Source organism: Macaca thibetana, chromosome X (genome assembly GCF_024542745.1).
Source record: "Macaca thibetana thibetana isolate TM-01 chromosome X, ASM2454274v1, whole genome shotgun sequence".
Classification (NCBI taxonomy): Eukaryota; Metazoa; Chordata; class Mammalia; order Primates; family Cercopithecidae; genus Macaca; species Macaca thibetana.
The window spans coordinates 115,292,668-115,304,047 of record NC_065598.1 but is presented as its reverse complement, the minus strand read 5'-3'; the positions used below and the strand labels follow the sequence as shown (position 1 = coordinate 115,304,047).

At 39.2% G+C, this 11,380-nt stretch overlaps 3 protein-coding genes across 5 annotated transcripts in view; all 3 read left to right on the top strand.

Moving 5' to 3' along the window:
• Nucleotides 1–11,380, top strand: part of RPL39 (ribosomal protein L39) — a 451,119-nt gene that overhangs the window by 71,099 nt on the left and 368,640 nt on the right. The window lies entirely within an intron of this gene.
• Nucleotides 1–11,380, top strand: part of UPF3B (UPF3B regulator of nonsense mediated mRNA decay) — a 387,117-nt gene that overhangs the window by 61,406 nt on the left and 314,331 nt on the right. The window lies entirely within an intron of this gene.
• LOC126946135 (putative uncharacterized protein CXorf42) overlaps nucleotides 4,305–11,380 on the top strand; it is a 100,592-nt gene continuing 93,516 nt past the window's right edge. For both annotated transcript variants that reach the window (XR_007722587.1, XM_050776147.1), the window contains exon 1: nucleotides 4,305–4,838. Coding sequence is in view for 1 of the 2 variants with exons in the window: in XM_050776147.1 (XP_050632104.1) it covers nucleotides 4,480–4,838 (359 nt within the window). In the remaining variant the exon portion in view is untranslated. The remainder of the gene's footprint in view (nucleotides 4,839–11,380) is intronic.

Here is an 11,380-nt window from a genome sequence, read left to right as displayed (position 1 = left end):
ATACTGCATTCATTTCCAAAAATCTTAAATTTGTACCTATTAATACCTTGCAGTAGAATTCCTGTGCTTCTTTCCTAAAAAAAAATTTTGCTGAAAATGTCCATCAGGATATTAGACTGAAAACAGATCTAACTATATCTAATTTTCTCTGACAGGAAATCAGACATGGATGTCATCATCTACCCATCCCTAATCTATTCTTCATCCTCCTCAATAAAGTAAAGCCACATGGTATAATAAAACATCAAAGTGGTATAATATAGCTGTATTTCACATGGAAATATGCAATTCCTTAAGCTCTTCTCCAAGATTTTTTATTGTGGGAAAGCAAACTATGTGGGAATTATTGCATTATTGATTTTTTATTAGGACTTAACATTATGAAAGTTTCATTATTTACTATAAAGATATTTCACGGCAAATAGAAGTATGCTGTTGTAAAGTAAACTAAGGCAGATTAGTATTTTTCCTGGCAACTGAGTACTTAATAACCATTTTTTCTGAGTTATCCTCCCCAAAACTTAGTAGTAAAAAAAAAAAAAATCTTAGTAATTAGAACCAGGTATTTCTTGAAAGTTTAGGATCTATTTATCTTTCAGGGGCTTCATTGATGTAAACTAAAATAAGACGTATCTTTGAAATACAGATTACAGTGGCAATAGATGCCACTCTAGATGTCATGTTTGTTGGTCACCTGTCAGTAAATTGGAAGGCACAATACAATTTATTTTGCACCAGCATTTACATCACTGAGGCTGGCCTTGCCTTTGTCACTTTCCTGAAAGTGTTTTAAAAGTTTGGAAGACCAACTGACGTATGATGAAACCTGTTCATTCAAAGCACAGCAAACCTTCTCTTCCCTTCTTGCTGTATCTCTCACCCCCTAACCAAGCTAAAACTAAACAAGTTTAAAAGTTACCTATAATGAAAGGGGATCCAATGATCAGGAAAGGAATTTTATTTGTAGGAAAGCAGAACAGACCAAGAAGCCTGAGTGGCCTTAATAATCATCTTTGGGACAGGATCACCGGAAAGTTTAATTAATTTTCTGTTTCTCAACTAGTTATTTTACTTTTACTTTTGTTTTTAATCTGGAGGGCTTAACCCTACTTCAAACAACTCAGTAGTTTGAACCCTACTTCAAACAACAACAACTCATTTTGGGAGGCTTAGGTGGGAGGATCACCTGAGGTCAGAGAACAACCTATATCAAATGGATTTGGGGGTATCAATTGTTTCACATTCTAGAAAGGTTTCATTGGCTGAAAATGGAATGAGTTAGGTTTTATAGCCATATTGTCAGTGTTTGCTTGCCTTTTGAATTTGATTATGAATTCCATGAGGGTAGTAACTGTCCTGTCCTGTGTTAAAATGCCAACAATCTTGTGGGTGCTTAATATATATTAATTGATGACAAAAGATAAAGTGACACTCATTCAGTCTTAGAGCCCTTCCTATATGTTATGCTTATGGATACAGATTTGGTAAGGTCACTCCATGGGATCTGCAGAAACCCTAGTAAGGTAGAGTGGAAGAAACAAAATCTTAAGGAGAAGATGTGAGTGGATTGGAATTCTGATACTGCCACTTACTAGCTCTTTGATCTTGAGCCTGATTCTTCATCTGTAAAATAGGGATAATAATACCTTCCCACAGAGTCACTTTGAGGATTAAATGAATTAACTACGCATAGTGTCAAACTGCTCACAGTTTCCAGAATATGCCATGCAATTTACTGCCTTCAAGTCTGAGCCTGGAGCCCTGAGCTTGGAATAGTCATTTCCTTCATAGCCGCATCTCGCTTAACATGTTGTCTGGTTAATTCCTGGTAAGTGCCTGGTCTTCCATAAAAACCCATCTCAAGTATTAACTTATTTGTGAAGCATCCCTTGGCCCAACAAATTGTAGATGGAGATGGTTGCTTAATGCTGAATGAATGAGTGTCTGGAACCCAATAAGTGCCAAATATATGTTGCTTTTTCACCACTATCCCCTTTTCTGTTTCATCCCAACAACTCTCTCTTTAAGTGACCTATCTAATACTGCCTATTGCCCTTTTTTCTTAAAACTTTCCAAAGTCAATTGGATAGGGATATATAACTCTCCTACTGGAAAAGGAGGAGTTGATAATTGCTAACAATAATACAATCTACCAAAAAAAGCAACAGACGGCTTATTCCAAACTTGAACAAAATTGAGGGAATATACTACCCATGAGTCATTTGTGAAAAATTACTTGGCAATATATGAAGTCAAATCAAATAAGAAATGAGTCCAAATAAAGAATTAAGAATGGAGATTTTGCAGTAAGCCAATTTATTTAAGTGGAAGACTAAGCCCAAACAACAGATTGATTATGACTATGTGACAATGAAACTTATAAACCCCAACACTGTAAACTTCATTCATTTTTTCAATACATATTAAATATATATCATTTGGTGCTTACTTTGTGCCAGGCAATGTTGTAGGCACTGTGGATATAATTATTATCAAGTTGAAATATTGGTCTTCATGGAACTTACATTATAATGGAAGAGACATACAATCAACATTTGTGTATATGTAATCTAAATATATAATACAATATCAGAAAGTAGTAAGTGCTATGAAGAAAAATAGAGTAAAGGGATAGAGGATGATGAGGGTGTTATTGTAAATTGTGTGGTCAGGGACAGCTTCTCTGAAAAGATGATGTATGGGCAAAGAATGGAATGAACTAAGGTAAAGGGCCATATAAATATCTGGGGAAGAACATTTTAGGCAGTGGAATGTGTCAATGCCCTTCAACCACAGACTACCAGAAACATACCCATAGTTGACAAATTGGATTTATTACTCTTAGTCCAGGGAGGGACAACACACACTATAGGTAACTATGATGTGTTTTAGTAAGAAGTTGTTAGAACGAACCTATTATAGAATTTGGACAATTTGGGGGAAGGTCTAGGAAGCAGGAGTTCCATCTCAGATCCATCAGAAAGCAGGGGCAATTGTATGATTGCACATTTCAATAAATCTTATTTATAGGGAGGGCAGACTAGAGGGAGGATAAAGATGTACATTAACTGGCTAAGTAGCAGTGACCTATCTTGGCCAAGAGGGGGTGTTTGGTGTTTTCTGGGTGTCACAGTGAACTTGTTTTTGTCCGCGCTTGCACAAGCTTATGAAGTGGTCTTGTTTTGTCTCACTTGGTCAGGCTCCCAGTGATCTTGTCTTGGGTTGGCGTTTTGTGAGTTTATGTTCAACAAGAGAAGAACATGCCTAATTGTAAGTGCGAGGTCAGTTTGTGGATATCAGGAGCTGCTCCCACTTCCCTTTCTCAAACAGCAAGCAAAAAGCCTTAGAATATAAGGAACAAGGCTGGGGGCAGTGGCTCATGCATGTAATCCCAGCACTTTGGGAGGCTGAGGTGGGAGGATCACCTGAGGTCAGGAGTTCGAGACCAGCTGGGCCAACGTGATGAAACCCCATCTCTACTAAAAATACACAAATTAGCCGAGTTTGGTGGCGGGCACCTGTAATCCCAGCGACTTGGGAGGCTGAGGCAGGAGAATCACTTGAACCCAGGAGGTGGAGGTTGCAGTGAGCTGAGATCGCACCATTGCATTCCAGACTGGGTGACATAGTGAGACTCCGTCTCAAAACAAAACAAAACAAAACAAGCAAACAAAAAAGAATATAAGAAACAAATTTTAGAAGTAGTGGGAGAGGAAGGAAGAAGTACAACATTGGCTATCACCTCATCTTTAATAGAAAGTAGTCACTTTCTATTGTATTATTGTATGGAACATACTTATACTAAAACATTATTCTTTATTTGAAATTCAAAGATAAGTGGGCCTACTGTATATTTCTTTTTGCTATTAATAAATCTGACAACACTGAAATAAACACACTTTAAGTTGTGTACGAAATACTTTGAATACTTTGTCCCTTTTCTTCCCATCTCAGATTTTTCTTTTAATTCAAATAGACTGAAAAAATATGTGAATCTGTTTGAGCCAGTCCTATTTATTATATATGTACATATATACACACATAACCAAATGTACATAATTTATACACACGACACAGAGTGCGCCCAATGTTATAGAGCATGTAATACGCACACTCACGGAAAGCACCTATACACGAACAGAATTGACTATGTTGTTGATATGACCATTCTGTGAAATGTCTCCAGTGGCCTGTCGTCCTGCCCTTCAGTTTTTTCAAGTAGGAGCCTAAGGAAGACGTGGTCTCCATGCGGATTTAGACCCTGGCGAGCCTCAACGCGGAACCAAAGAATGAGCGAAATCGGTTGCAGTGGAGGTTTATTTACACCAAGACACACACCTCTTCACCTTGGCCACACAGACCTGGGGAAATGTTTTGCCAACGTACTCGCGATAGTTCCCATGGTTTCCTTTGCTCCCAGCGGTTGCGCGGGCTTGGTTTTTGGAGCAAAGACAACGGATACTGCTGAGGCTCCTGAGAATGTGCCGTTTTCGAAGCTGCAGTAGCTCCAGTGTCCTGTTCTGTAGTGCCAAGAGGGAGGCCTCGGGCTCCGGGGAGGATGTGTTGCAGTTCGTCCAAGAGCCCCAAGGCCAGCAAAGCCTCCCATTCTCCGCTGGGGAGCAGCTCTCGCTGGAACGCTTGCTCTCTGACTGGGGAATGGAATGGGCTCAGTCAAGGCTCCCAAAACCAGCCCTGCTGCTCCCACTTGTGGTCCCATTCTCAAGAGCGGCTCTCTGCGCCGCGGGGCATGACTTTCGCTTCTGCCTCCTCGTGCGCCTATTGCGGCAACTACTCACGCTCCTGCGGGACGAGGACAGGGAGGTGAGCCCGTGGCAGAGGTGAGTGATATCATGGCCGCACCTTCGCTCTAAGAGGCCCGCTTGCCTTCAGCGAGTCCGCTTCATCTTTCAGCCCGCTTCTGACCATTTGCATTTCGCTCCTTCTACTTTCACTGCGCCCATTTTCATCCTTTTCCGCAATCTATCCACGGCAGCTCCTTTTTCGCCCTTCTCTTTTACATTCTTACTCATCCTTGGGCCTCTTTGTAGGGTGTCCCGGTCTCCCTCCACCCTCTTTCGCCTCTCATCTCGGGGCAGACACGGCTAAGGGTCACAGACCTACGTATAGCATTTGTTTTGTGTTATCATTCGTGAACATATTTTTATTCTCCACTAGACTGAGCTCGTGGAAAACCAGGACCCCTATTTTATTCATTACAGAATTTGCAATGCCTGGCACTTAGTAGGGGCTCAACCTACTGAATGTGTTGTGTGTTGAGTGAATTATCGGTTTGAGATCCTAACAGACTAAGTGGAAATTCCTTGTAGGGAGTTGGAAAGGGTTGAGCTTAAGGGTTTAAATTGGAAAGGAGAATACCTTCCTCTGAGACGAGATAATTGGATGAATGTAGGCAAAGTGATGTGCTAAACTGCAGATTTACCTTGAGGAATGTCTTAAGTGGTCTCAATCTTGACCCTGAAGAATGAGAGGAGAGTGAGATGAGTTTTCCTCTAATGAGAGTGAATATTGGAGTGTGAAGTAGATGGTTTGAGAAGGAAAATAGTTATAATTATTGCTGTGTAAGTACTCATATCAAATGTTTATTGAGTGTTTCAGGTACTATACTGAGTGCCTTACATGCACTACAGTTAAAAAATGAGAAATTTAAAAACGTTGCAGGTATTGAGGGATAGATTGAAATTCCAGCAGTTGGGAGATGTCTTGATTAGTCTTTTTCTTCCACTAGTGGGATATAATAAAGCATAGTGATGAGAAGGACTGCTTCTGGATTGAGACTTTCTGAGTTTGTAAGCCTTACTTTGCCACTTAATACCTGTGTGACCTTGGTAACCTCTCCAAGCTTCATTTTTTTTTTCAGCTGTAAAAGGGGGATACAAATAGTACTGACGTTTTTAGGGTTATTGTAATGATTTAGTGCCTTGAACATAATAAACATTTCACAGGTGTTGGCTATTAGGGTTTCATGCCTGGGAGCAGAAGCAGTAAAAACAGTCCTGAGTTAGGTTGGAGATACACATTTTTTGCCCATGTGGGAGAGGTGAGTGAAACTACTGCACTTTTCCTCTGAGGAACCCTCCTGCCTTTGGGATAGAAAGGTCCTCCCAGTTTGTGTCAATCAAAAAAACTTCTTATTTTAGAATCCTAACCAAAAGATGTAAGAACAACTTGGGTAAAATTTGCATTTGTGCACATAGAAGATAAATAATTTATCTTAAGGCACAGATAAAACCAGGTAGCAGCAGGGACTGTTACAATCATCTGCTCTTCACCAGGTTGATGAGGGAAGGATTCCCACCCTTTGTGTTATGGAGTAGCTGAACACAGGACAGATGAGATCAACAGCGGTTTATTAATCACATATATTCACAGCTGGAATGGGAGAGAACACAGTGTGCCACGAAGGGCCACACCGAGGTTGCTGTTGGTAAGACAGTGAATAATCAGGGGCTGTGGGAGGTAGACTTTGTAGTATCAAGAAATTGAGGTAATACCTGCTTCCCCTTGGAAGGATATAATTGGCTTGTTTGAATAATTCCACAGGCTGACAGTGTACTAAAATCTGCTACCCAGAGATAAGATGGAACTGCGTCTGGTCTCTTTGAGAAGCGGGGTCATTTGGCTAGGGGACCTTATTTGCAGGTGCAGAATGGAGAGGGGAATTCGCGGTTAGGCTATTGGGAGCCCTCCTGGTTTCCCCAATTGCCAAGGTAGTCCACAATATTGGGCCTTAATTTTGTACCTCACACCACAAAGACTGTGTGTCTTTATAGTCTGACAGGCATCCTTGGTCCCTATACTCATATTCCAAGAACCGTTAGACGTATGTTTACTTTTAGATTGCCTGCTCTTGAAATGGGAAACCCTCTGAGTCTAACTCTGTATACTTATAATAGCTTTTCCCTGAATAAAGAAGTAAAAACAATTTATTCAAGCAATGAAATCAAATATATTTCTTTTATAAGGATTTTTATAGATGAAAGCAGCTAAACTTTGGGGAAATTGAACCTCTCTTAGTTTTCTTTTTTTAGTTTATGAGTAACAGCAAAAATTAAAACAATAAATGACAAACGTTATAATACAAAAAAAAATTAATGTCCTCCAAAGAATAGATAGGTAAGGTACTTTTTTTTTAGAAGGAACTAAAGGGAGTCTAACATACCTAAGAATTAAAACATTTTGCTCATGGATTTTAGCATGCTAATTGTTTTCTTTAAATTTTATTCATGGAGTGATAATTTCCTATTAATAGAAGAGTTCAGTGTTAAAACAGATAATACATTTATATTTTGATTTTTTTCCTCAACCCAGGAGCAGATTGCATTCCAGATAATAGTATTACACAGCGATTTTTAAAAAATGAAGATGCCAGTGTAGTTTGGTTTAGTTAATTTTTCTGTATCCAATACTATGTGAAATATTAATCCTTTCTTTTGTTTGTTTGTTTGCTTATTTCTTTTCTCTTTGGTGTTGCTCATAAGTTTCTTCTTCCCTCTCATCTATTTCTGTGTTTAGGTTGAGTTGAGGCAATGTGCTTCACAGGTAAACCTGTAATTTGTGACAAGGTGATAAAGCATTATTATCTGAAGTGTATTCTTATAGATACCCTTGGGAAATGCTTAAAGGACTGGAACTCATAGAATTAGTGTCAGAAGGAACACTAAAAATAATTTTCTAGGCAATACCTAAATTACTGCAGATGTGATCTTCAAAGGGAAAGATTATATAATATAGAAGGTCCCTTTCTAAAGTATTATAGAACTTTATTTATTGATTTATTTGCTTTCTTTCTCTCTTTCTTTCTTTCTGATGTGGGGTCTCACTCTGTCACCCAGGCTAGAGTGCAGTGGCATGATCATGGCTCACTGCAGCCTTGACCTTCCCAGCTCAAGTGATCCTCCTGCCCCAGCCTCTCGAGTAACTGGGACTACAGGTGCACACCACCACACCTCGCTAATTTTTAAATTTTTTGTATAGAAGGGTCTCACTATGTTGCCCAGACTGGTCTTGAATTCCTGGGCTCAAGCTGTTCTTGTGCTTTGGCCTCCCAAAATGCTGAGATTATAAGTATGAGCCACCATGTCAAGCCTACTGTAAAACTTTAATAATACTTATTTTCAGAATTATCTGCAATAAAACAAATATATATAAATATAATATATAATAATATATAATATTATATGTTATATAAATATAATATATATTATATATTATATATATGTTTATATATATACACACACACACGCACACACACACAATTTTTTACCATGACGTAGCCTCAGGTCCTGAGAACATGTATCCCCCAAATCTCTTTAGATTGTAGCTTCTTAGGGTCTTCTTGCTCTGAGGAGACAGAACAGTTGCTGCTCTACCACTTCTTTTTCACATGCTTAGAATAAAATTATGATATCTTCCTCAGACTTCTTATATACAGTTTCTTTCATCTTTCCTTCTGATTCTGATTTCTCGATTTTTGCCCTGTGGTTTCTTCTGAAAATATAAATCCTCCATGCTGCTTTTAGTTTGAATAGTGCTTGCAATCTACAAAGCATTGTGCAAATGTAAGTTATTTTATTATTATGAAGGTGGCAGACCCTTGAACTGTGGTTTTTTCTTTTTTTTCTTTTTCTTTTTTTTTTTTTTTTTTTTGGCAGTCTTGCTCTGTCACCCAGGCTGGAGTGCAATGGCATGATCATGGCTCACTGCAGCCTTGACATCCCAGGCTCAAGTGATCCTCCCACCTCAGCCTCCTGAGTAACTGGGACTACAGGCAAGCACCACCATACCTGGCTAATGTTTTAAATGTTTTGTATAGATAGGGTCTTGCTATTTTGCGTAGGCTGGTCTTGAACTCTGGGACTCAAGTGATCCTCCCACCTTGGCTTCCCAAAGTGCTGGGATTACAGACATGAACTGTATTCTTATGAAAGCAATCCAATGCTTGTTTTTAATGGTTCTTGGACAATTGTCATTGTTGCTGAAAAGTTTTAAGTCTATGTTTTTATACTCTATGGTCCATATTTCATCACTTTTCTAATTCTTATAACCATTTTCTTTAAATTCAGCTCTGCTGAACATATGCAAGTAGAGAATGAAGAGCCAAAGAAATGTACTACTTCAGTTTCTACATCAGAAGGTATTTTTAAGATACAGACCTTTCTTGAGAAGTTAAAAAATGTTTATAAATAGTTGAACATTAGACTTTACTTTTATTCAGATTGCCTATCATCTATTCCTTTTCAGTATTTCAAATGTAGTAAGATTGATAATCAGAAATACTTTTTTAGAAGTTACTTTTTTATTTGTATTTTTTATAGAAAAAAAGTAGTCTAGTCATTCAAGTGAAAGGTCCAAGAAAGGAAGAAAAAAAAATTTATCGAAAAGAAAACGCAAGAAGTATTCTGAAGATAGCGACAGTGACTCTGATTCTGAAACAGACTCTAGTGGTAAGAAAGCCAACAGCGTCCTGCAAGCCTTGCTTCAAAACTAGTTTTATTTCTTAAAACTTATTTTAGAAGAAGGTTCCTGAAAACAATAATAATAATACTGAAGAGTTTTTGAACACTTGCTAACCTTGTGCTAGGCATCCCCATAAGTGCTTTATATTCATTTATTGCCATCTAATCCATAAATAACTGTAGGGTACTTCTTATAGATGAGGAAATGGCAACAGAGCAGGTTATAAGTACTATCCCCAAGGTCACACAGTTGGGATTCAAACCTAAGCAATTTGACTCCAGATTGGTTGTGCATAGTTGTACAAAGCACGTCAGGGGATTGGGCTGTACCAAAGTAAGCCTTACAGGGCTGCATCAGCCCAGTGGAAGGGCTTTTTGGTGTAAATCTCATGCCCAGTGGGCACTGCTGTACAGTTTCCAAAAAGGCACTCCCTTTAGACTGGCTGCCAATTTATGGAAGGCACCCCATCTGGGGTAGTGCATCACAAAAAGCCACCTTTTTTATGCCCTCTCCTGGCTAATAATTGACCAGAGGGTTCTTCTTCTTGGTTGGCATATTCCACAAAGGCTCTGCTTCCTCTGATATTGCCCCAGTTTCCTGGTCCCCAATGTCACTTTACTTCCTTGCTGCTGGAAAACCAAACTTTCTTAAAGCACACATCTAAGCATGTCAGTCTCATACTCAAAATCCTTCAATAGTTCTCCATAGCCCTCAGGGTAAAGTTCAGACCCTGACTGATCCTTCTCTAATCACATATACCCTGTCACTCTTTCTTGCACCATACTCTGTAGCCTGAAAACTAACTTCCTTCCTTCCTTCCTTCCTTCCTTCCTTCCTTCCTTCCCCCTCCCTCCCTCCCTCCCTCCCTCCCTCCCTCCCTCCCTCCCTCCCTCCTTCCTTCCTTCCTTCCTTCCTTCCTTCCTTCCTTCCTTCCTTCCTTCCTTCCTAGGGCCTCCCTCTGTCACCCAGGCTGAAGGGCAGTGGCTCGATCTCTGTTCACTGCAACCTCCACCTCCAGGGTTCAAGTGATTCTCCTGCCTCAGCCTTCTGAGTAGCTGTGACCACAGGCGGGCGCCACCATGCCCAGCTATTTTTTTAAAAAAAATTGTAGAGGTGGGGTCATGCTGTGTTGCCCAGGCTAGAACTGCTTTCTGTTTCCTCAGTATTCTATGTTCTTTCTATTGACTCTATTACTTGGTAGAGAGGCCCTCTGCCTACAATACCAGTCTCTTTTTCCAACAAGCTTGGCTTACTCAATGCAACAATGGGCATGCAGTACTTTTGTAATCAAATAACTACTCTAAGAGCCACCTTTCCTGGTCAACCATTCCTCAACCACCCTCCTCCAATCAGTCTGATTTTGAGACTCCTCTGTGTGTCCAGAGCAACCCAAGCTTCTGTCACTCTGGATTGTATCAATCTCTTTACCTATTTGTCTCCTCCATTAGACTGAGCTCCTAGAAAGCGTTCTCCTTCCCCACTCCAACACACACGTAGTTTTCTTTCCCTTTTTATCATGAAAATCTTCAAATGTTCAGAAAAGTAAAGGGAATAGTGTAATTAATACTATATACTTTAGTACTCAGGTTTAACATTTGTTAGCATTTTGATATGTTTGCTTCAAATATAGATTTTTCACTAAGGTATTCAAAGTAAATTACAAATGTCATCACACTTCAATACAAAATATTTCTATGCATCTCTTTAAAATGATATTTCTTAACCATAATACCATTAACTTATGAAAAAATTAACATTAATTTCTCATATCATCTAATACCTAATGTGACTTTAATAATGTATATATCCCCAGTGCCTAGCACAGTTCCTGACAATAGTAATAAATGTTTGAATGAATAAATTTCTGTGTAACAACAAATGAGAGACAGCAAAAGCATATATA